Here is a 27,329-nt window from a genome sequence, read left to right as displayed (position 1 = left end):
GAAGTTTTCAAACATAAGAATTGTATATTTTTTTCGGACAGCATGTTTCATCTGAAAGGAATATACTTTTGAAAAAAACAATATGGCACCAACAGTATGACTTGGCTACATTTAATACAATCCTGTGATTTGGAAGGGACAAAAACCATTTAAAAAACAGCAGTTAAAAATGATGGCCACTTTATTGGACACTAACATGGGTTGAAAACATGTTTTAACTCTTGAGTCCATCACGATCATGCCTTCATTTACTGCAAAATTGAATTTATAGTCAATTAAATATGAAAATATTGTAAACATATTACGTTCCTAGCATCCATCCCATTTACAAGAATGTCTTACAACAGAATGCACTTTGTTATGCTAATCCGATTGATACCGAGATCAACAGCTTGCATTAACCAAAATTACATAAAAAGCTCCACACATATTTCAATACACCATTTTGTTCATGGAAGGAAAATAGAAACTGTCCCAAGCAAAGATTATCTAGAATCATTTTGTTGAAATTCCTCTTAAACGTTCTCCTTTGCATCAGAGGTTTACTTGTGCTTCCTGAAAACTGAAAATAAGAAATATGTATTAATATGCAACAGTGGAAGCTTATATTTTTGAAAGCACTCATAACATGCTAAAGAAATACTTACTTTTCTTTTTACTTTTCTTAATCGTTTTCTTCTTTTTCTTGGGTTTTGAATGACCAATATCCTATGAAAAGAGAAAATACACTCAGATCTGAGATCAGCAGACGTGTCATAGCTCACGTCCTCTCTGTCGTAGATTAACCACACGAAGCTTTTATAAACGCTGCGTTTCTACATGTTCAGTGTATGTGAGTGGATTTCAGCTGTTACAGAAATAGCTGTGTCACTACAATGGCAACTGGAACTTTTGAAAGATATGCAAAACTACCCATAATGCCATTGTCCAGCTCACCTGTGCTTCTCTCCCTGTCAGAACGGTGATGTCACCGAATCGTGTGATGTTACTCAGCTGTGAAGCCATTCCCATCATTCCTCTCTTCCTGAGCCTCTGCTCGCGTGTCATACTGAGACGGACCATCATGGACTCCTCGTAGTTTTTCCTTATGCAAAATATTTTCCAAGAGCATTAGGAAAAAACATATGAAAGACTATCAAGCGCTTGAAACTAGGTTCAAAACACCCTCTATTATCTAGAACCTCCACATGATGTACCTGTTCTGCTCCTCTCGGCTCTCCCGCTCAGTCTGGAAGTCTCTGCGGTCTCGGATCTCCTCCGGAGCGTCGCTGTATTGCTGCCGGAGCTCCTGGATCACGGAGCTGCGGAGAGCCGCTTTCTTCTGTTTGTCAATGCGCTCCTTCTGCCGGTCTGCTTCCGTCGTGTCCCCATCTACGCATGGACGGGAGAGGGTTTGGGATGAGTATTAACTGCAATTATGTCTCTACATCTGAATCCTAATGTGAAATAATGATAAATTGAACTGTTACAAAATAAAAGGACTTACCATAGTGCATTGGAGCAATTCGAGGAGGTACGTATCTCCTGCTGGATGAAGGCTCTTTTCCCCCTTTTGTTTTTCCTTCTTCGCCCTCATCACCTGAATTCTCAGATTCACTGAGCTGTGTGGAAGAAATGCAGCAATTTTAAATAAATTATATATACACTGCCCGGCCAAAAAACAAGTCGCTGTTTGGATTTGAATAGAAAAAAAGCTTAAGAGTCTGTGATTGGATCATTATTGCAGTGGTTATTATGTTTGTAGCATGTTTTGCAACGGTTCTTCTAATCCTGATTGATGGAGTGTGTAGCTTTTCATTTCTTTAACAACCATCTAGGAAGACGTATCATGGCCATATTCCAGGACAATGTTAAGATTCATCAGGCTCAAATTGTGAAAGAATAACTGGGAGGGAGCATGAAAAATCATTTTCACACATGAATTTGCACCTGAGTCCAGACCTTAAATGAAAGACCTTAAACACTTCTTGATGGATATAACATCACTACATTTATTTCCATCTTTCACAATTTGAGCTGGATGAATATATATATGAATATAATATATAATAAAAATATATACTATAAAATATAGAATTACATATATAATTTATTATTTAACATTAAAACAACATACTATATAACTATAATATATGTTCTATTACATGATGAGAGCTTTACCTTGCTAACCAGATTCTGAGGATTAGGGCGAAAGTGTAGAGGGTCATTTTCAGCTGGAAGAAACACCATCATTCAAGTCAATAAACGTTAGTATTCTTAAAATATGCAATCAATGTCGAGAACAAAAAAAAAAATCTTACAAAGGCTGCCTGTCACTGCAGTCCGCACTAATTTATCAATCTGATATTTCAGCTTTTGATCTAGGGGACGCATCTTCTCCAAAACCTATACAACAAAGACAGAAGGGGGAAAAATACACTTTAAGCATTGGCACAGCATTAAAAGTAGTCTGCATACTGTAGTGTAGAATAATGCATTATACTGATTTATAACAGATGTCAAGTCAAGTCAAGTATATTTGTATAGCGCTTTTCACAATACAGATTGTATCAAAGAAGCTTCACAGTATTAAATTAAAATAATACAACAAGGTTTGTTTCGAGTGGAATTTATTGATTGATAAAATAAAATTAAATATCCCCAACTGAGCAAGCCAAAGGCAACAGTGGCAAGGAACCGAAAAACTTCATCAAGTGACCTAATGGTGTCCTAAAACTCCATCAGGTGACCTAATGGAGAAAAAAAAAAAACCTTGGGAGAACCCAGGCTCAGTCGGGGGCCAGTTCTCCTCTGGCATTTATGAACTAGAGGCCGGATTGTAGTTTGAACTGTAAGATAAAAAATATTATATGAATGCCTGGCTAAAGAGATGCGACTTTAATCTAGTTTTAAACTGGGAGAGCGAGTCTGAGCAATGAACAGTATCAGGAAGACTATTCCAGAGTTTTGGAGTTAAATGTGAAAATGCTCTCTCTCCTTTGGTTGATCTGGATATCCTAGGTATGACCAAAAGCCTCGAATTTATTGATCTTAAAGAGCGCGATGGATTATAGGGCGATAGAAGATCGGTTAAATAGACTGGAGCTAAGCCGTTTAGGGCTTTATAAGTCAGTAGCAATACCTTATAATTAATACGGAACTTTATAGGTAACCAATATAGTGATGATAAAATCGGTGTTATATGATCATATTTTCTTGATCTAGTAAGAACTCTAGCGGCTGCATTGGACTAACTGTAGCTTGTTTATTGAGGATGCAGGACAACCAGCTAATAAAGCATTACAGTAATCTAGTCTCGAGGTCATGAATGCATGAACTAACTTTTCTGCATCAGAAACTGATAGGATATTACGTAGCTTAGCAATGTTTCTAAGGTGGAAAAAGGCTGTTCTTGTAACATACGAAATATGATTTTCAAAAGACAGGTTACAGTCTAATATAACACCCAGGTCTTTTACTGTAGAGGATAAAGTAACAGGACATCCTACGATGTTAAAGTTGTATTGTGAGAGGTTTTGTGGGTGGTTTTTTGAACCGATGATTAGTACCTCTGTCTTGTCTGGATTTAATAAAAGAAAATTGCGCGTCATCCAATCTTTTATATCTTTAACACACTCTGTCAATTTGGATAATTTAGCGTTTTCATCTGGCCGTGATGAAATATAGATTTGAGTGTCATCAGCATAACAATGGAAACTAATTCCATGTTTCTTTATAATATTTCCAAGTGGCAGCATATATATTGAGAATAATAGAGGGCCCAACACAGATCCCTGCGGCACTCCATAGTTTACTGAAGTTATGATAGATTTTTCTCCATTTAAATAGACAAAATGGTAGCGGTCTGATAAGTATGATCTGAACCAGTTTAATGCTTGTCCTTGAACACCAGTATAATTTTGTAGTCGATCTAAGAGTATTGTATGATCTGTACGCAGCACTAAGATCAAGTAAAACTAGTATTGAAATACAGCCTTGGTCAGAAGCTACAAGTAAATCATTTGTGATTTTAACGAGCGCAGTTTCAGTGCTATGATGCGGCCTGAATCCAGACTGAAACTTTTCAGATGTGACCTGATAAGTACACTATGTGAATTTTAACTATGTACCAAAGTCAGAAATTAACCAAGGCATGGGGCAAAAATAAAGTTTATTTATTTATTAAATATGTAGATTATTGCATTATCACATTTGATTTGAAGCCTGAACAGGCAGAATTCTAAAAAATGAGAATTTATTTTAGAGAATGAATCAATTCATCTGAGGGATTTGACAAAAATGGATGAAATTGACAAAAATGGATATGATTAATTAAGGGGATATTGTAAAAAAAAAAAAAAAACCTATTCAATGAGCAAATATTAATAGAAAATGAATATCTGACAGTTTTTTATGTCGTACCGTCCTTATGGTGACCAGCCTGTGGATTGCGCTGTTGTCCTTCAGACTTTCTCCTTCTGTCTTTAAACTGATCAAATGAGTGATGTCTTGCAAGTAAAACAGTAACAGATGATATCTCAAGTCCAGAAAAGACAAACCCTAGAGCGAAAAGGAAAAGAAATGTCATAAACATTATGTGTGTGTGTGTGTGTGTGTGTGAGAGAGAGAGAGAGAGTATTTTAATACCATAAAAATAGTTCTACCTTAGAAGTCTGAAACGCTTTCTCTCTGACTTTCTTTATCATATCCCGGACATGACTTGTTACTGAAGCAACCTGAAAATATATAAGTGTCAATCAATCATCATATCTTCTCCATATTCACCTCATATCTCTGCATTATATCATCCAATTGTGATGCTGTCCATCTTAATCACATTACAGACCTGTTCTGTGAGACTGTTGAGTAGACTCACGGCAGTGGGAAGGTCAGTGTCAATAACATCCTGCAAAAGACAACTATATTAGTTAACTATTTGGCAGAGAATAGAGAGAGAACATAAAGGCTATCAGGTTAGCCAACGTGAATTTGACCGCATATTGTCATTTATCCGCGAATTAACAGACAATTCCATGGCAAACCGACGATAAAACTATAATATTCCAGACCCATTACAGCACATCTATGTATAAGTTCAAATAAGGACAAAATTATTTAGTTAAAGAACAACTCACGTTTCCAGCTGTGGTCGTCGCCATTTTGGATTAACCGAATTGATACGGGTACCACGTATGGACAAAACTCGGAGCAATTCAGAGGGAAAAGAAATCGCTTTTCGACAAAAGTCAACATCTTTGTCAGGACTATTTCGTGTTTTAACCATAGACTGCATAAAACAAGGTTTCAACGTGCTTATTTTAATATATAGACTTAGTATTACATACACAAAGGTAATTCACCCTTATTATTTCAGCCATTAAAAGTCAAAAATACACCAAGTAGCCTAGCTAAGGATGCCATACATCAAAATATAGGCCTAATGAAAAAATAAAATAAAATATGAAAGTATTTCTTACACTATTTTTGCTTACCATTCCTGCTAAAATTCTTAAACCAGCCAAAGGTGGTACTCTTGCTGGTTTTAGACTGGTCTGTTTGTTGCAGTGAGACCCATGCAGGCAGACAAGCAATGATTAGGCAGAGATCAATTTTGAATAAGGATAGAAGATAGAAAAGTAAATCTGTATTAATAGGCCTATCCGAAGTAGCCTATTACATTTGACAGATGAAGTCCCAAAATAAGTAAGATATTTGCTGAATGAAAGGAGAGGAAGAAGCCCCTAGTCTTGTGAAATATAAGCTACATTATGCTGTGCACGTAACAGGAAGGGACGAGGGACTATTGAAGTTCTTTGTAGCCTACTTCTCTTGAAACCATTTCATGATGCCATCAACACTACCTAGCAGGACTGATTAGGTGGTTTTAAAACCTTTAAGAGAATATTGTATCTTGTATTAGGCCTACCTTATGCCTGCTGAGATGGAAACATACCAAGGTACATCACATAATCAATTCTGATAGAAAATATACACCTACTCAATCTTAGAGCAATAAGAGACACAAAAGATCTTCCATTTGGAAATAATCAAACATAGCATAATAATAGGCCAAACGATTAAATAAATCAATAGGCCTAACATGTGGATCTAGAATTCATAAATAAAAGATGAATAAGATTGTAATAAAAATAATAGGCTACAATTAAATCAATTAGAATAAAAATGTTCGCATACAGGTTTTGGGGGCATTTTTCAGCTGATAACTAGCCAAACCAAATTAAATATAAATATAGCCGGATCAAACTTGTCCACTTTATGAAGCAACTCTGCACTGTGCCCAAGCAGAATTTCCCCTTGGGGACAATAAAGTTAACCTACCTACCTACCTACTTGTTAGTTGTTTATTCACAATTCTAAAATAGAATTTGTGATTTTCGACTTTCCTAAACTGTCTGCAGCTGTGCATTTCACCAGAAGATGGCGAAAGAGTCCATTTGACCTCACATGCCTGCGACTGAAGAGTGAAGCACATTGAGTGATGAATGTGAGTAACTGAAGAGTTACTGAACTCATTTGAATGGTTCTTACATTATTATAAGCATTCCTGACCTCTTAAATTTACATGTCTTAACATAAAGATCTGCAAGGGCAAACATTGCTGCTAAGTTAAGAAGTCTGACCAAAAAAGTTAGGGCTAATCAGTCTTACGTTTTCAGGTTCAAATTAGACCAATCTACCTTTTCATGTTGGCTAATTGACTTAAAAACTGGGGTCAGCAAAAGTGTTTTACAATACAATATGAACACAATAAGTACAACACAAAATATGATATATAATATGAGTAAACAGTTGATGGCCCCATTGACTTCCATAGTGTTTTTATGGAAGTCAGTGGCTACTGTCTGGTAGCTAACTAACATTCTTTAAAATATCATATTTTGTGCTCAACAGAAGAAAGAAATTCATGGAGGTTTAGAACAACACATGGGTAAGTTAATGATGACAGAATTTAGTTTTGGGGTGAACTATCCTTTTAAGTCATGTAGCTTACATAAAAACGTAGATTGGTCTAATTTGATACCAAAATTATGATTGATTGCCTCTTGATAATTGCTAGTTGGTCATACTAGTAGCCTACTCAACACACACTCTTAACGTAATCGCTATGTATATGCAACTGGCTTCAGACTTGAAGAAAAAAATATTCAAGTCTGTTTGTTCAACTTTTAAATAGTTTATGCAATCGACCCTGCTGATTAATATTGTGCATGATGGTAATGACATTTCTCCTTTTGCAAAAAAAATGGATTGTTTCTGAACTTAAATTCTCAAATAATAGGCTACCTCTAAAACAAAGCTATTCTTATTATGGTCTTCAAATATATAATGCAATTACATTTACAAACAATTATGATGTTTTGAATTGAATTTGTGCTAGATGACAAGCCCATAATAGAGTAATTCTGCTAAATGTATGCAATATGCATTACACTCTTCAAGGTTCAGTTGGACTTTTAGAACCCACAGGTTATTTAAATGTTTCTAGTGATAAAGTATGTTTACGAGCTGATTAATTCACAACATTTTAAATTCCATGATAGGAACCCCTAAAATATTCTATAACAGCTGACAGAACCCTTTAAAACTTTACTTCTAGAGTGATAACACTTAAACATCTGGAAACAATAAAAGGGACACGTTTGAAGCTAAAGGTTAATCCATTCTTTAAAACTAAATGCTACTTAACCCTCTGGGGTCCTTCGTTTAACAGTCACACTTGGGACCTTCGGGTCCAAATGGACCCGGAGGGCGGAATTAATATATATAAAAAGAAATCATAATTTTTTTTTTTTTACTTGTTTTTTATAATATTTTTTCTTTTCTTTTTTGGTGTTTTGAGATAATTTTATAATTTATAATTAATATTTATGCAATAATTATGACCCATTTTTTCCCATTGAATATAATAGAATTTTTGTATATATACATAATTTTTATTTTATTTTTATTAAAGCTGTATTTCATTTTAGAGTCAAGCCTAGGCCTCATGAAAGCAATTTTTAAATGAGATGGGCGCCAACTGGTGGACACACTGAGCATTTTTATCACGCAATAGCACATTTTTACCACTAGTGGATTTACAGCTCTCTGTAGAAAGGCTTGCGAATCTAGTGATTTTTGCCTGAACAGATTTAGTCTGTTTTGCACTCTTGATGTTTTAGAGATTCACCCCTTCACTGTTGAGTCCTTTTTTTCTGCATCCTGGCTGATTTGTAGATTGTATGCACAAAAAAACTCTGTGTTTTCATATTTTTGACAATTTCCCGTTCATTTCCTATGGGGGTCATTTTTGACCAAAGAGCAGAAGTGTGATGACCACTTAGCATGCTTGGATCATGACCTCAATATTTTTTGTGTGTTCACATACCTAATACCATAAAAGTCACCTAGTTTCGTAACATTCCGATGAAGCTGTGCTTTTTAAAAATTCAAAACAGATTTTTGTAATCTGAATTTATTAGTGTGTATGTGTATAAAAGTGTGTTTGTGTGTGTGTGTGTGTGTGTGGATGTGTCTGTTTTGCACTCTTGATGTTTTATAGATTCACCCCTTCACTGTTGTGTGCTTTTTTTCTGGATCGTGGCTGATTTGTAGATTGTACGCACAAAAAAACTCTGTATTGTCACATTTTTGCCAATTTCCCATTCATTTCCTATGGCGGGTCCATTTGGACCCGAAGGTCCTGAGTGTGACTATTTTTTTTACAACCACTTAGACAAGGGCGTAGATTTGGTTTGAACATTGGGGGGGTTGAAGTTTGGGTATGCCTCCTGATGGTATAAATATTGGGGGGGTTGTAATGCATAGATTTAAATATTGGGGGGGTTATCTCCCCCCCATCCCCCCCACAAACTACGCCCCTGCACTTAGACTATTCAAATCCTGTCCCCAATTTTTTTGGGTGTTCATATACCAAGTACCAACAAAGTCACCAAATTTCGGACCATTCCGATGAAGCTATGATTTTTTACATTTTTTTATTTAAACGCTTCGGGTCCATTTGGACCCGAAGGACCCCAGAGGGTTAAGGACAGAAAATTTCTCCTAATTGAAGAATCATCCGTATATGCATGTTTCAGACAATAAGATAAATGAGTGTGTGCTTGAAAGAATCACAATTAAAGCACAAGTGATATGAGCTATATATAAAGCTAATGATATGAGAAAGAGGGAGAGCAGATAGAGACAGATGTGAGTAAAGCTCTCTGTGTGGCCTTGCCGACGCTCTTCCTGTTAACCCTCCTGACATGATGGACCTTACAGGAATCACTAATGAATCTGTGTCTGGGACTCTGGAACTATTAAAGGAAATCATACATGCTTCTGACAAAGCCTTTCCCGAACATACACTCTCTTTCTCTCCGACACGGCCACAGAGGATCTATGTTTGTGACGGCTGTGAGAACATTGTAAATGTAATTATTATTAGTAGCTGTCCCGTTTGTTCCCATTCTTATGGATTAGAGGGGGAAAAGCAATAAAAAAGTTCGCCCATTCTGCTATACCCTCTCTCTCATCAGTAAATGGCTTTCGAGTCTCTTTCTGTCCTCTGATTGGATGTTCTTTAGTGCCGTTTCTGGAAAGGCTCCCACTTAAATTAGTCTCGGCTGGTAATATCATTAGCTGGATGAAACTCTTAGAGATGTGGTCTAATTAGTCGAACTCTAAATAAAATAACATCACACCTTCAGCTCCTCTCGGCACACTAACACTGAGGACAAAGATATAGCATAACAGTTGAAAGTGAGTGAAATACAGACCTCATTGAAAACCTACAGGCCCCTTACCAAGCACAGCAATCCAAGCAGATTGGCCTCATGGTCATGCAAAAAACTCAGGCCACATTACAAAGAATGCAATGGTAACACCGTGTGAGCCGCTGCTCAATGACAATGGAGCGCCACGAACCCCCACACTGACTATCAGGGGAGTTGGAACAGTTATGCGTCCTGCCACATAAAGGATTACCAGGGCTGTTTCTGTTACTCAGATAACATACAACTGCTTCTGACAAAGACACCACGCAGGCAAAGCAAAATCCTGTGGAGAAGTGAGAATTGAGCTCTCTCTTTTCGACAAGAAGCTTTTGATTTAAGGCCTGGAATTCATGCATAATTCTGGCTTTTAACCACTTTCTCATATAAATGATAAAGAACTGAGAGTTAATATTTGTTTGTGATTTTGGCCCTTTTCAAGCTATCTTATATCATAAATAAATTGATTTATTTTTTGAAACATTCATTTTAAAGTTTTTAGTTAGCATATTTTTGGTTTATTTATTAGTGCTGTCAAATCGATTAATCGTGATTAATCGCGTGTATGTAACAAAAGTTTGTGAGTGTGTGTGTATGTGATATATATATATATATATATATATATATATATTATTTTTATTTATTTTTTACAAACTTTTATGTTACATACACGATTAATCGCGATTAATCAATTTGACAGCACTATTATTTATATCTTAATTATTTTTATTTTATATATTCAGTCAGTTATTTTTGTGAGTTTATATATTAATAATAAATTATATTTTATAAGTGAAAAGTTTTATTATTATTATTATTATTATTTTTAAGTTTTATTTTAAAATGGATCACAAATTTTTTTTTTTGTCATTTACTCACCCTCAATTAGTTCTAAACCTGCATGAAGTTCTTCCTTCTGTTGAACACAAAGGAAGATATTTTGAAGAATGTTAATAACCAAACAGTTGCATGGGAGTCAACGAAGACCAGAAACTGCTTTGGTTAACCACATTCTTCAAAATCTTTTTTTTTTTTTTTTAACTGTCCCTTAAGTTCCTTTATTGTCATTTTACAAGTAGACTATAATGAATTTTTGCTTGACTCAAAAAATCAAACAAACAGAAAATAATTCAAGAAAAAAAGAAATTATAATTATGTATAGAGAAACAAATAAAGTGCTATGCTGTGGTAGATTACATTGATGTTTTTTGTCTGCATTTCTTTCACGTGATTTCTCCTTCAGAGCTTACAGTAATGTCAGGGGAACAAAATGCCCAGCAGAACCATGTATATTAGACTGTTACAGTCTTGTCTCTGCGTATGATTGACACTCCTGCATCTGCTTGTTTAATTAAGACTCCAGCTATTGATGGCTGGTAGGGTAGATACTAATAAGTGGGTGAAGAGCAGTTCAGTAGCACTCAGCATTTTTCCCTAAAGTTTACTGTAAACACAGGGCTGTTTCAACCTCTTCCCAGCACTCTAAATAGATGGAAATGGGGTAACACCTCCAGGCTTTGTCTGACAAGGGCGACATCCAAAGACCCTAACAGTGTTTAAGGGCCCACCAAACATTTCATATTCGTGGATGCCAATTACGCGCACATGAATGCATAATTGCTCTAGAGGAGCTTAAAGTAGCAAGTCTAAAAGGCCTTGTTATTTCAATGGAGCCTTCAGGCCGTGGTGATCAGGATCAGGTGGGGACGGTTGGGCTTTAAGTCCATCTCCTGAGGAACTTTGGACAATGTGAGAGAGGGTGTGGGCTGATCTGATCGTCAAACCCAAAACTGAGCTCAATGACAATGAATGAGGGACTTCCCTTGTCACTCTATAAGGAAATAACACAAAGTTTAACATGAACAAACACAAACGCTGATGACCGCTTAGATGATCCATTCATTAATCATGTGATGGAGCTGATTTTAATGTTGTTTGTTTGGATATTCCTAATGAATCATTAAGGCTAATTGGTTTTCAACTTTAACCCCAAGTTAGGGGTACTTTTAACCCAGATTTTAGCAATCTTTTTAGTTTTGTTTAAGTTTTTTTCCAGTATGTTGTTGAAAAAAGTAGCCACAGTGTGCTGCACTTGTCTAATGTTATGAATATGCAAATAAGAATGTCGACATTACATTGTACAGTTCTAAATATTAAACATTGTTTTATATTTATAAAATGAAATAAATATACAATAATAAAAATGTTCTGTATATGTATGTATGTAGCCTATATACATTGTAGCCTATATATACGTTTGAAATAAAAAAAAACATGAAAGTATTTGAGTTCATTGTCAATATCTAAGCAGATTTCTAATTAAATAAATTATTCTAATCTCCTCACATGTTAAAAAATCCTCTTTACAGCCTTTGCATTTGTTTTCACCCCCAAAGTTTTAATTTTTCATAGTGTCCGCAGTCCGTGTTTTAAATAATATATATATATATATCTACTAAAATATAAAATATTTTTTTTAAACTAAAACATTTTAAGAGTCGAAGTTTACTTTAAATTTAATTGACTTTATTGTCATTGCACAAGCAGACAATAATGAATTTATGAATGAATGAATAAATAATTTATACATTTGAAATGTCATATGCAATATATGTCTCCATAGCTAAATAAAACATGATATATACATATATTATATATATTCTCCCTTGTCACTTTAGCCAATGGCTGCTCATTTAGTTTAGTGTTTGCAGTTCGTGTAGACTAGAGAGACCCGCATTACCAAATGACACTGTCATGTGTCCACAGTTTTATTTGCCCCATACTGACTTATTGTGTGCCCTAAAACCCCTGTGTTTCTGCTTACAGGCTCCATCTCTGTAATTGCTCAACCTGTACTGTAAATTGGACCCTACTGTTAATTAGCCTGAGCCAGTCGTGCTGCATTTCAATAGCTCCCCTAGTGTGCTTCAGTGCAGTCTAACCAACATGCTGCCTCATCTCTAGTCTTTAACCTCTCTGCAACTTTATCCCTTATTTCACCAGCTTAAGCAGATTCTAGTGCTGGCTTAAGACCCCTCCACAAATTAGCACTGAGTAGGAAATATCAGGCCATCATTAGTCACACCTATTAAAACTGGGGCTTACAATCTGTTACAGAAAGCCGTCACTGATCACGTTTTATTTTAATACCGACTAATGTTGTATGAACTTCTTTCACAGCATGCAACACAGCAAATTGATTTTGTAGTGCACGGGTTGTTAGATACTGTGATTACATGTTAAGAAAAGTTTTTTTAATACTCTATTTTGCAACAGTTTAGTAGATACATTGCATTTGGGTTTGCTCATATGCACGCATGCGGGGTTTTTTTTTTTTTTTTGCATTTATACTATACATACTATACATCCTAAAGTCTGAAATGAAGCCACATTGAAAATCTTTTCATTAATTTTTTTTTTCTATTTTTTTTTTTCATTTGAACCTGTAAATAAACAGAACGTTTTTGGATTTAAGAGAATATACTGTATATTTATATTTAGAGAGAGAGAGAGAGAGAGAGAGAGAGAGAGAGAGAGAGAGAGAGAGAGAGAGAGAGAGAGAGAGAGAGAGAGAAATGAATGAAATGAAAATAAAATAATATAAAAGGAAAAAGAAAACCTATAACAAATATTAAAACCTGTAACTAAACAAATATATTTAAACCTTTAAATAATAATAATAAATAATATGGAATTTGACCAATGAACATGTGGGAGTTTGTATTGAAATTAGTAAATAAATTCAGAGTTTAGGATTTTGAAATATATATTATACATATATATATAACCCTAACCAGAACCCCCCCCCCCCCCTCACAAATTATGAATATAGTTTTTTCATATCATTACATTGTTTGTTTGTTTGTTTGTTTGTTTGTTTTTTGAAAAAAAATATATATATATATTTTATGTCTATGAGGACACCAGGACTTATAAGAAAATGTCAGGAGTTATTAAGAAAATGAAAAAACATGAAAAAAACAGGTACAGGCAATGTTTTATTTATTTTCTTTTTTTTATTCACCAGTCAATTTTGAAGTTTCAGGCTATTTTTTAACCAAACTTAAATATAATTCTCAACTATGTTCTGAAAGATATATCAAAATGATTTGATATACTATTTTACTTAATACATTATGAGTGTAAACATGGCCATGAATGGGTATTGGGCCAACATGTAATGAAAAAAGAAGTGCAATAACGGGAGTAATAACTTGGCAACATTTCATAAGAATATCTCATATTTCATACGAATATTTATATAGAATTTATATATTCACTTGTTGAGTCTCCCCAAAATCTTCTACAGAGGACATGTTTGAAATCAATACCCTGTTTCGTAACAGAAAGTCATGATTTGAAAAGATGTTTATTTACAACAAACCATTTGAAAATGAGTCCGATTTAAATGATAATAACAAAATGTTATCATATTTCCATATACAAGTGCTATATTCGAATCATCAAATCACGCTGTACAACACGAGCATCAGTTTTTACAAACTTTTGAAGTTGCGACACAAAAGCTGTTGTCATTAAAGCAAAAGAGGGACAAACCAACAGCTAAGACACTGAAGTCCACTTTTCACTGATAAAAGAATAAAGTAGAAGCATTTCACTAGTGGCCTCAGACTTCTGGAGCCCATGCGCTGTGTTTGTGCAGGGAAAGGGGAGGCATATGGCGTGTGTTCACTCCACCTCCTCTCCTCCCCTGCTTTACTGTAAGAGTGTGCTTGAAGCACAGCTGCCAATGGAGCAGTGTCAGTCCCCCATTCACCCTCAGAGCTGTTTGCTGTGTAATTACAGTCCGCCCGGCTTTTGTTCAGACCCTAATCTGGAGTCCGCATTGTGGAGCGCACGTGCCCGACCCTCGTTCTGAGGGCCAGAGCTAACCCGACCCCGGTCCCCCCCCCCCCACCCCTTCTTCTTTTCACACTCGGGTCCAGAAGTGTGCTGATCTACAAAGCCCTGAAAGGGACACAATTAGCAGAATGACAGCCAGTGTGAGGAGAAACAGTGGAAACCCGAGCACAATGGGTTTCGACTTCTATACGGCACTCTAAAAACCCACAGCCATGTGCCGCCCGCAAAACACAGCTATTGTGACGACTGGCTATTGTGATTCGTGTGATGGAGGGCACACTTTGCCAGTGATGTGAGTGGCACACGGATTATGAGCTGGAAATGCTGCTTAACAAATGGATGTGTAGAAGTTAAACTGTCATTCAGCTGCAGTTCCTGATTGAGCACTCAGAGCTCCCTGTCAATGATTGTATGAGGATCAATGCAAGACACAGTTGGCTGACAAATAAGTAACGGGCCACACCAAAGTTAGACTTATAAATAACCTGACCATCACACCGAAAGAAATGCCAAGACTTTTATGTGACTTTTTTTTTAATGGGTTTTCAGTGAAGATGGTGTTTTATGTACAATTACTGTGGATTTTCAACAGATTTCAGCTTTTTCATTTAGTTATGAAGGTCACATTGAAAATATTGGTAACTGTTGTATTTTTAGTAACTAACATTAACAAAGATCAATAAATACTGTAACAAATGAATTGTTCAATGTATAACGCTATAACGTTGACTATATGGGATCTCATTGTAAAGTGTTACCAAACAATGTATAGATTTTATTACCCTCATCTAAGACCCACTTTCAAACTAAATGATCAAAAAGCAATCATGCACTCTAAAAAATGCTGGGTTGTGTTAACCCAATGTTGGGTCACATATGGACTAACCCAACGTTGGGTTAAAAATTCAATTTAAAAATGGACAAACCCAGCCGTTGGTTTACATTCTTAATGTAACCAATGCAATTTGTCCATTTTTAAATGGACAACGTTGGGTTAGTCCATATTTGACCCAACATTGGGTTAACACAACCCAGCAGTTTTTAGAGTGTGTAAAAATAGATTATTAATGGGTCAAATGCGGACAAATCCAACTTTTGGGTTTAAAGATTTTATAACAGAATCACAAATTTGGTTACACTTTAGTTTAGGGTCCAATTCTCACTATTAGCTATGACTTTTGCCTCAATAAACTCCTAATTGCTTATTAATATTTAGAAAGGTAGTTGTTAAGTTTAGGTATAGGGTAGGATTTATGGTTGTAGAATATGTTCATGCAGAATAAGGCATTACAGTTTTTCTCGATTGCTTAAACACTATAACCAGGCTTTTGAACTAAAATTTCAAAACCATAATGCCATTTATCAAAAAGCACACCCATTTCACTAAACTATAAACACTATTCCCTGTTTTGACACATGAGTCAGATTTGTTGAACTGTCACTGCAAAAATCTACACACAAATCCCTTAATTTCTCATTGCCTAGACCATGTTGTCATGTATAAAGCACTAACATTCAATATCATTCACTCAAGTCAGCACAGCTTCAGCTCAGTTAGCACATAATTACCCAGGTGGAAACACTAAGAGTCAAAACTGAACACACACCAATCAGATCTTTCAATAGATAGATAAAAGGGCCCAAATCAGTTTATTGAGATTTGGAACAATGGATCCAGAAAGACATGAAGGAAGAGATCGAGGAGGGATAAGGAGGAGGAGGATGACGAAGGGCAAGGGAAGGAGGCAAGCAGTCTCAGATGAAATTCAAGCCACTCTAGTTGCCCATGTCTTTATCAATGGTATGACTATGAGGGAGGCTGGGCTACTAGTAAGGCCAAATTTGAGTCGCTTTACCATCGCCTCGAGAACCTTCAGGGAGGTGTGGTGGCAAACAAAATTCTATCACTGAATAAAAGACAAACATTTCCAATAGTCTTTGATGGGGTGTATTGTCTAGCAAGAAAAGGCCAGCAGTCGTACAGTCACACAGAGTGTGACAGTGAAGGGAGGCCATCCTTTCTCCTTTATAGCGTTGACTCCCAGAATGTTATCTTTCTGGGCAAATGATGGTATTTCAACCACATGTGGAACATTCTTAGATGTGTTCATCATGTCTAAGATACATACAATTCCATTAGAATAAGGTTTGTGTGTGCTCTTTTACTGTCATATGATGGTCAAACACATCTTACTGTAAGTAAATATAAAAAAAAAAATAGAGGAGAGAATACAGTAAAAAAAAAAGTAAAACGGTATAAATTGTTTTGTTTTGTTGTGTGTGTTGTACTGTGTAGTACATGAATGAATAAAAATGTGCCAATGTATCCATATCTTTTGTGTTCATCATGTGAAAAGGTTTGTGATGGGGGAACCACAAGCAACATAACTTACCAGTTTTGGAAATGTTGTTTTGAATTTATTGCACCAGTATGTTAGACTATGTTGCAGTGTGTGTGATTTTGAGGGCTTGTGTGTCCTGTCTAAGGGCAAAGTTTGGTTTTTCAGCAAGAGTGAATGGTTTTGAGTGTAGAGCTTCATTTTGACCTGAAAATAGGATGTTTGGGGAATTGGGTGAGACGTTATGGATTTGTGTTTACACTTTTGAGAATACGAGGCATAGTTTCAAGAAATGCGTTTAAGCAATCGAGAAAAACTGTAATATGTGCTTTCTGAGAACTAATAAACAGCCAATTTCCTAATATGCATGCTAATAAGCAACTAGTTAATAGTCAGAAATATACCCTAACATGACAATCCAGCATTTTTTAGAGTGAAATATTTTTTCTTTGTGTGAGTGTATGTGTTCCTTTCTTTTTTATCTGTGTATAAAAGAGATGTTGACTGTTGTATTATACAGTCTCTACTGTATCTAAATAAAAATAAATGTTTAAAACAATTTATCTCCACGTCCATATGGCCAAAAGTGTTTATAGTTAAAGAAACAACCATTAGTTTCCTAACCCATATATTTTTGTCACTGTATGTACCTAACTTTTTTTAACTAAATAAAACTGTTTGGTTTCCAACATTCCTCAAATACTTAATTTGTGTTCCAAGAAAGAAAGTCATACAGGTTTTTGAACAAGGATGAGTAAATAATGAGAGAATTTTAGATTTTTGTGGGAACTGTCCCTTTAAATACTGTGTGCACATTGTGTGTTTTAAATCAAATCTGTGGACATTGTATCCGGATGCTGCCATGTAGTAGAAGAATATTGCTTAACTCAGTGAGATCACCACAAAGCGTGAAGCTCAGTTGGTTTTTGTTTTTTTTTTCTTGCCTACTCACTATTAACAGCTTCTAATGGTCTCATTCATCTCTTCAGCGTGACAACTCAACTCAATGTGTTATTGATATCTCATCATGTATAAGGCTATATTTACAGCGCTGTAGTATCTGTTTTCCAAACAGTGGAAGAATTCAATGAACTCAAGGTGTGTGTGTGTGTGTATGTGTGAGAGAGAGAGAGAGAGAGAGAGAGAGAGAGAGAGAGAGAGAGAGAGAGAGAGAGAGAGAGAGAGAGAGAGAGAGAGAGAGAGAGAGAGAGAGAGAGAGAGAGAGAGAGAGAGAGAGAGAGAGAGAGAGAGAGAGAGAGAGAGAGAGAGAGAGAGAGGCATGGTAAGCACTCCCGAGGATCTTATTGATCTGATCTGATGTCTGGGTTTGGCCGTGTAAAAGGCCCATGTGGGGATTCTGGCGGTCCAATGGCCCAATGATTAGCTGCTCCTGCATCTGTTCCTGATCTGTAATAAAACAAATCAACACGTTTCTTTCCCCTCTGTGTTTATATTGCTAATACTATAGCCGCACGCCTAAATAAACCTTCTAAGGTTATATGGTATTGATCAAGTGATCAGGCAAACTAACAGATCTATGAGAATGGATTGAGGGTGTATTACTTGAGCTCGGTCCCAGTCTGATCAGCCTCTCTGGTTATGCATGAACATCCATTCTGCTCTCAATTGCATGTATGCATACTCAGGGATGGATAACATGACAGAGATTAAGACTAATCTAGAGCAATATGGAGAATATATCCACTGAATCGAATTGTAGGATGTGTTTACATTTGTAGTTTGGTTCTCTTGGTTCTTTTGGTCTGGACCAAAATAGAAAGTGATACATTTAGTCCTGGTTCGCTTAACGTTCACATTGTCATTTTTGACACTTAACCTAAAGATACAAAACTTGTTGTATGTGCGTATACATGGAAAAATGTGATTTCACCAAGTGCAACATGATCCTGGATCAACATCTTTGTTGATCCTGGAACAACATTCCAATCAACCAATCAGATTCGAGGGACAAGTTTACAGTTTATGTCTAGTTTAGGCTTACAACCAGGGTTAGGTGCTTCTACATCAGTGTTATCCACCTATCATTTCCCTCTGATTTTAGTGACAATTTATAGGGTTAGGTTTAGGGGTAGGGATAGGGTTAAGACCTAGAAAGAATTTTTGGACTGGAATGTTGTTCCAGGATCAACAACATAGGCAAAGTGGGGTGAGTTGTGCCAGTTTTTACTCAAAGTGACTTTAAAGTGAGGCCATGGCAGTAATGCCTTCAACTTAAGGATGTACATAGCCTATATTTCAGGATGTGGTGCATCCCTGAGAACAATAACTTTGGATCTGAAATAAATTGTTTCAGAAATATAGCTCTTGGGAAAAAAGTGGTCTCATGGCACAACTTGCCCCTGGTGCGGGGGAAGTTGTGCCTTTGGGGGAATACATTGGGGGTAAATTGTGCCAGTGATTTCTGAAGTAAAACAGAACATTTTAATGTTATGAACCGTAATGCTATATGAAAGCAAGATAAATTCAATACAAAATTACTCATTTAAGGTTTATTTAGATATTGTCACCCTGGAATACCATAGCATGCGTTTTTCCTACTATGGTCAATTGCATAGGGATTTTGTATTGAACATAACTCTGGATCACAGTGTCATAGAGACAAGGTGGTGGGCTCATTTTACTCAGACGACCAATCAGTCTCTCAGGATCATTGTGAAGCTATCAAGCTACACCCTAGCAACCATTTAGAGCACCATAGCAACACAATATATCATATTTGTGAATCATTTCAGGCAAAAGGCTTTGGCAATAGATGCCTGTTGACATAGCGCTGTCTGTCAATTATGTAACATATAAGAATAAAGTGACTAGGCTAATTTCTAAACATCCTATTGTGACATAGGCCAGGGTTAGGTGCATAGACCAATACATAGGCCACTTAAAAACGGAATAAAACTTCTCTTTATTAACATAGTGCAAACTCAAAACTGAAATCAGTGTTAGCTAAATTAAACAAATAGCAGGCAGGCCTAAGTCAAACAATGATGAGGCATGCCCATCTCCTCACTTCTCAAGATTATCCCCTGTTTGTATGTAGGTCTAGGTGGTCTGGATCTGGCACAACTTAACCCAGGCCCTTTGGCACAAATCACCCCAGACCCACAAGTTTGAAAAACTAGCATGATCCAGCAGTTAAGAGCTAACATCATGCTAACTGTATAGACTCATTGTGTAGACTACTAAAGCACTCAAGCTTGTCTATAATTGTTCAGACACTACAATCAAAAAACCTTAATCATAGAAATTTTACTTTGAAAGGGAAAAAACTGTTTTTTTGCACTAAAATGTGCTTAACTCTCATGCCATGTGTCTCTCTTCTTTGGAGGACGAGTAAAAGTGATTGCTTTTCAAAATGATGTGGTCACATGACCAATTTCTTCTATGGTTTTCCAGAAATAAGGGTGGAACTACTTCCCCCCTGGCACAAATCACCCCACTCTCCCCTACGTATGTTCATCCAGGAACATGTTACACTTGGCATAATCATGGTGACTGTACGTATGATGGCATTTTTACCAGCTGAAAACTCACAAAGAGCTAATAAAATGTGTATAAAGGAGTCAAAACAGTGCCAGGAATTCCTCCGTTACACACACAAATGAAGATGCCCAAACCGAACTGCAATGGGCAACGTAGCTCCTATGACGAGAAAAACCAGGTATGCTTGAGCATTGTCCTTGTCATGTTTTTGGTTCGTTTAGATGTCTTTAGTCAGTGTTGTGTTCATATTTCACTCGAGTTCGTTTGGAAGTGGGCTGAGACCTCCTGAATAGATGGGTCTCGGTCGGTTTGTTTGGTCCACACCAGGATTCGAGTGGCAGCGTTCACACTTATTCAAATAATCTGCACTAACAGAGCAATCGCACCAGAGTTCATTTTAATTGAACCAAGTGTGAACACACCCATACACTATCAGAAATTATTCAGTTCTGTCCGTGTAGCAAAGAAAACAACTGAAATCTCATTAATATCTTAATAGTTTCTCCTAAAAATCAGTGAGATTAATTGAGAAGCAAACAAAGAAATGTGCGTGTGTGAGTGTTTGTTTCATACACTGGTCAGTTTCAATGTTCTCTCTCAGACTAGTAGAAATCATTTAAAATACATATTTTTTTATTTTTTATTTTTATTTTTTATTTTTTTATATATTTGCATTTGTAGATTTTAATTACAGTACATGTCTTTAAAAGCTTTTTTTTCTCACTCACTCAACAAACTGTGCTCAGATTTGCCAAGATACCAAAGTCTGCAACCATATTTAGATATTTCAGTATGAACATTTCTCAACAATTGTTCTAAAAACCAAAATTACCTGGCATATGCTACCCACTTTAAATTTTATTCCTTTTCTTGTCTATAATCATCAGACACAAAGTAATACATTTTGAAAAATGACTCTCTGGCTATTAGTGATACTGTGGAATGGCATACTGTAATACAAGCAGACAGTCATAAAGAATAAAAAGTCTGAATGTAAATGAAATGAACATGTATCAGTAAAGCAGATCCATCCATGATTCACGCTTTAATGACGTGGATTGGTAAGAATGGCAGGACTGCAGGACCTCGGTGGGGTCCCAGGGGAGAGGGGATTGGAATCCACTGGGTCAGCTCATGATTAGTGGGAGGGTACAGTTTAGGTTTAACCCTCATTCTAATCAATAGCTGATCATCACCAGGGCCACACCGCTATAAAATTAAGACATGCTAATGCTCTGTAGGACAAAGCTGTCAAAAACGTGTAGAAATCTACTAATAAGCAAAATAGTATAGGGAATGTACCATATTTGCCTGGATGTTTCTGCACAATAGAGGTTTGAAGTCTGTTTTAAACATACTTTGCTTAAAATACCCTTGAAATCCTAAAGATAATTTAAATGATATTATATTATTATAAACTAGGCTATTTCAAAAAATCGAATGCTTATACTTATTTGCATTAAGAATAAACTAGACTAATATTTTGAAATCTCTCTTTTTTTTTCAAATAAATAAAATAAAATAAAATAAAATATAGATCAATGTTTGAGTCACCTAATTCTGATAATCATTCACATTCACACATGTGACCCTGGACCACAAAACCAGTCACATAGGTCATTTTTTTTTAGGATAGGACAAAATTTGGCAAAGATACAACTATTTGAAAATCTGGAATCTGAGCGTGCAAAAAAATCGAAACATTGAGAAAATGTATGTTTCCATAAATGTATGTTCGCGATTGTGCTGCATTCACTCACAGAAATAAATGTTTTATATATTTGCGGTAGGAAATTTACAAAATATCTTCATGGAACATGATCTTTACTCAATATCCTGATGATTTTTGGCATAAAAGAAAAATCTATAATTTTGACCCATACAATGTATTTTTGGCTATTGCCACAAATTTACCTGTGCGACTTGTGACTGGTTTTGTGATCCAGGGTCACATATAAGAAATCATAAAAATAAAATAAAAAGAATTAAAAAATAAATAAACAAAACAAAAATATACAATTTTACCATTAAGTGCATGCCTGCAACACTGTATACTGCAACAGCTGGAATAGGCCTATGTGATCGTATATTTGGAAGGGCTGTCCTAAAGCACTTAGGTCAACTCTTTCACACTTACTGACCACTGCTGATGATAATGTCCCCTGTCAGTCCTCCCCACCACTAAGGGCCAAAGCCTCACAGCTGCGCTAACTAACCCTGATGTGCAACCTCATTTGGCTACTTGTGTCACACCTGGAGAAACGCTTCAAGAGCAACAACAGGAGCAATTACTCATCAGGCCTCATTCATTAGGGTGTTATTGAGGTAAGGATTGTGAACAGGTACTTCAATGGACAGTACACCATCTAATAGGTCACTGGGGTATATTACCTGCGTGAGAGGATGGCCATCATGGACAGTTCACACTGCTCACAAAGCTTCAAAAGCAACAGACAAAGACATCTTAATAATGTCTCAACTGTCTTTTGGTGGACATGGACTCACCTGGGGAGCTTATTATTGTGGTTAAAGGCCATGAATTGGAGACAATTATGACACATGGGCTATGAATCCACAAATTACAATGAGTGGAAGTGAACAGAAGGGAAGAGACAAAAGTTTTTAGAGAGCTTCAAATGTGCTTCATAACCTCAGACCTGCCGCTCAAAGTATTGCATAAAGTGCACTGTTTCATGGTCAAATATTAGCAAAACAGCAACTGATCACCTTATTGCATATTGCAGTTAAACATTAATGCAATATATTTCTTAATTCAAAAAAGCATGTTTAGCCTCCTGCAAGTAAATACCATTGATGAAAATTACCAAAAATATAATAAATAAAATTGTTAAAAGATTATATATAAAATATATATATAATTAATATAAATATCTGAAATTAAATATAAATAAATTACATATTTATATAATATTCATTAAGAATAAATGCACCATATTTGCCTGGATGTTTCTTTTTAAAGTCTTTAAAAAAACATACACACTTAAAATCCTTGAAATATAATATAATAATTAAATTACATATAAAATGTAGTATTATTTATTTATCAAGTTTATTTATCAAGTGCCAAGTGCTTTTTATATGGTTTATTAGCACATTCTCACTGAATGGCCTTTTTTCTCTCACATTAATGAACCCATTTCTCACAATGTTCTGAACCAGACCCAACGCTCATTAAATGCCTTCACTTCTCTTCTACTCGCCTGTTAGGAGAGAAGTTATTGTACTGGGAAAACAGCCATTACTTCTGCATCACGCTGTAAATCTTAGATTCCATCAACTATTTGTGTTGTTGTCCAGTGAGCTCATCGCTCTCTGTGTATTCAGCCCTCAATAGTTGCTCTGCAAGGTAGAGTGAAATATCGCGGATGATGATGGTGGTAATTATTGGTGATTTTCCCAGGCCCTATCTGTCATTAAGCTGACTGCATCATCTTCTAACTGAGGAAAGACAGACGATCGGTCGCTGATTATCGGCCGGATTCACGGTTCAAGCTGTGAAGTCACATGGGGTTTACAAGAGGTGAGACCAAACATCTGCAGCAGTGAACAGAGCAATTGTGCAAAACACGCATTTTGGTATCACTTTACAACAAGGTTCCACTTGTTAACATTAGTTTACAATATGAGTTAACATTAACAATGAAAAATACTTTACTTGAGTTGATTGATTTCAATATAATTAAGTTAATTAATTTTCAACACTTTATTTTACAGTGAGCATGTTATGTTACATGTGATTACTATATTCATAACTATAAATTAAGCATGATTACATGCAAATAACCATAAAACCAACCCTAATCCTATGCATGTAGTTAATTAATATTACTTTAATGTGTAATTAATGTATAGCAAAGGCACATTCAAATAAAGTTAGACATTTTTTCAATTGATTGTCCATTCAAAGTGTTTGAATATCTCATATTCACATTTAGATAAAAATATAATGTAATATGACTGCATTAAATCAGCAAAACTCCAGCAGCGAAATTAAAATCTTCTGTTGCAAATGAAGGTGCACTGTTCCGCCGTTATCCATTTGGAGTTTATAATCATCCAAAAGACCTTGTTTGGCCAGCGTTCAGCGAGCCGAAACAGATTTACACACACTGAACGGGGCCAAGAGAATGAAAGTTCTCTATCTTAGTCTTGGTTGGGCCTAGACCCCTGTTACTATCTATCTAACACACATTCCGCTTTGCCTTTAATTACCGTCTTCATGCGCGGAGAGCTTTGATGAGTTGATTAAGCTAGGCTTTGCTGTTCCAGTCTCTAGCCTCGTGATGAATTAGTCTCAAGCTTATTAACTGACTTATGCTGATCAATAAACCGCCGGGGCTGAACATTGCCAGAACAAAAGGAAAAAATGCTTTCTACTACACACTGGGAAAAGGTAATCAAAGCAGCACGATTATTAGGGTAACTGAGAACAGGAGGTATTGATAGGCTGATTTTTCATTGGTGAAATACACAGAGACGAATATCAATAAAAAAAAAATCAAAAGAGGCTAAGAATTCTGTTTAACTAATTAACGTTTTGACTCACAATATGAGCGTAATGACCCTATTTTCTTTGAAAATTGGAACACACACACACACACACACACACACACACACACACACACGTTGGGTTTTCATGTCTTACAGAGACTTTCCAAAGACATAATGTTTTTTATACTGTATAAACTGAATATTCTTTCTGTTTACACTAACCCTACCACTATACCCACCACAGAAAACTTTCTGCATTTTTATATTATAAAAAAAAAAAAAAAACATAATTCTGTATGGTTTCTAAGCCCTTTTCCTCATGGGCCCCAAATAATATCTCCACAAGGTCAAAAATGAGTGGTATTATTATCTTTGTTTGGTCCCCACAACGTAGGTTTTTACCAAGACCACACACACACACACACACACACACAGAGTTTTTATATCTGAGACTTTCCATAGATGTAATTGTTTTTACACTGTACAAACTATATATTCCCTAAACCCTAAACCTACTCCTCACAGAAAACTTTTTAAAAAAGTGTATGATAAAAAGTACGATTTCTCATGTCAAGATTTTCACATTTTTACTATCTTTATGAGGACGTTTGTTCCTCCTCTCAATGTAGGTTAAATAAGAACACACACACGTACACACCGTGCTGTCAATCTGGGTGGGCTCGAAATGGTCTCCCCATGTATGACCTCCCTGTGTGAAACATCCATTGTCCCATGAGAGGTTCCTCTAAAGCTGATCTGAGCTGACCAAATGCCCCTCATCACCTTTCCTCCAGCAAGAGAATATTGCAGCCTTCTGTAACCACAACATCCAATGGAGAACACAACACATGTTTTAGGGGATTAAAAATGCTTTTCTCCTCATTGATCACTAACACTAGCTGATATCAACCAGACAGGATATTTTGTGTCAGGAAGTGGCAACACGGATGTAGAAAAGGGCCGGTTATCTCACACAAGGGATTTGAAGGATATGACGGGGTGTATTTTTTACGTAAAAAGCAGCTTTCTGGATGCAGACGCTGTATCGTATGAGGCCACTCTCAGTGCTCTTGTATTCAACATGCTACTAATGAAGATTGCATGTAATGGACACCACAAGCTTCCTCACGACCGGCCGTATTGACCTCTGTGTCTCCTTCCCCCTGCGTGCGTGTGTGTGTGTGTGTGTGTGTGTGTGTGTGTTATGACTGTGCAGCGCTGATGGGATGCCTTTGGATGATGTTCTGAACCATTAGCTTGACTACTGTGAATGAAAAGCATTCTCTATTGCAGCTGCATTGATCCAGAAAAACAAGCTCATTCCAGCAATCAGACGTTCTGAAGAAGACTTACTCTTCCTTTTTTACTTCCTATAGTATATTTGTTTTTCATTTATTAATGAAAGCGTAACTCTCGCCAAAATGCAACCTAGGGTCTTTTTTGTTAATCTACCCGAGGCAAACTTACATTTAAAAGCATAATTATTATGGAAACGCCACTTTTAAGATTGACCGTATTTTCGTTTTCGGTCAAATTGCCTTCTGAATGGGAGTGCTTGGGGGCACTTCTATAATAGCATCAAAATCGCTATTTTTTAAGACACTAGAACACAACATGAAACTTTGCTCAAAGTATCACCAGGGGCTCCACACATGAACTCGAGCATTGAGAACATTGTTTATGACACAAAGTTTACAAAAAAAAAAAGAAAGGTTTTAAACAACTCACTGTGGCTGTTGTTGTTTCTGTCTGTCGGCATTTTGCCAGTCAGAAATAGTCGATCTCCGAATGCAACGTAACAGGGAGGAGATTCACGGATAATTTGTCAATATTGACCTTGTATTTGAAAAGTAGGCTATCCTAATATAAGAAGAATACTAAAATTCAGAGTCAGTTCATTCGCATTCGGTGATCGACTACTTTTGACTAGCAAAATGCCGGCGGACGGAAACAACAACAGCTACAGTGAGTTGTTCAAAATCTTTATTTTTAGTAAACTCTGTGTACACAAGCAATATTCTCAATGTTCGGGATCATGTGTAGAGCCCCTGGTGATACTTCGAGCAAAGTTTCATGATGTGTCGAGACTTCTTTTAAAAATAGCGATTTTGATGCTATCATAGTGCCCCAAGCACTCCCATTCATAAGGCAATTTGACCGAAAACGAAACGAAAACTTAGAAGTGGCGTTTCCTTTCTTATTATGCTTTTAAACGAAAGTTTGCCTCCGATAGATTAAAAAAAGACCCTATGTTGCATTTTGGCGAGAGTTACGCTTTAAGGTAGGCTATTGATATGAACTATTCCGGTACATTCCAACACTTAATATTAATTTAATTAATAGTAGCCTACTAATTAGA

The 27,329-nt window shown here is 36.2% G+C and overlaps 1 protein-coding gene across 5 annotated transcripts; it reads right to left on the bottom strand.

Moving 5' to 3' along the window:
- Nucleotides 1-26,867, bottom strand: ngdn (neuroguidin, EIF4E binding protein). Of its 5 annotated transcripts, XM_081352618.1 has the most exons (13): nt 6,327-6,409; nt 5,472-5,531; nt 5,115-5,211; nt 4,826-4,885; nt 4,644-4,715; nt 4,402-4,539; nt 2,301-2,385; nt 2,161-2,213; nt 1,487-1,601; nt 1,197-1,371; nt 937-1,084; nt 648-708; nt 9-562 (listed from the first exon to the last, which is right to left on the bottom strand). In XM_081352618.1, the coding sequence occupies exons 3-13, from the start codon at nt 5,136-5,138 to the stop codon at nt 543-545; spliced, it is 951 nt and encodes a 316-aa protein (XP_081208744.1). In that variant the 5' UTR covers nt 5,139-5,211; nt 5,472-5,531; nt 6,327-6,409; the 3' UTR covers nt 9-542. The 5 variants fall into 5 exon arrangements, with proteins under 5 accessions (XP_081208748.1, XP_081208744.1, XP_081208746.1 ...); XM_081352620.1 differs by lacking the exon at nt 5,115-5,211 and having other exon boundaries at nt 6,327-6,452; XM_081352621.1 differs by lacking the exons at nt 5,115-5,211; nt 6,327-6,409 and adding an exon at nt 5,906-5,990.
- Between the last annotated feature and the right edge of the window lie 462 nt (nt 26,868-27,329).

This window comes from Scardinius erythrophthalmus, assembly GCF_964197995.2.
Source record: "Scardinius erythrophthalmus genome assembly, chromosome: 22".
NCBI classification, from domain to species: Eukaryota; Metazoa; Chordata; class Actinopteri; order Cypriniformes; family Leuciscidae; genus Scardinius; species Scardinius erythrophthalmus.
Note: the sequence above shows the minus strand (reverse complement) of the source record. Positions and strands in the feature narration are given on the sequence as shown.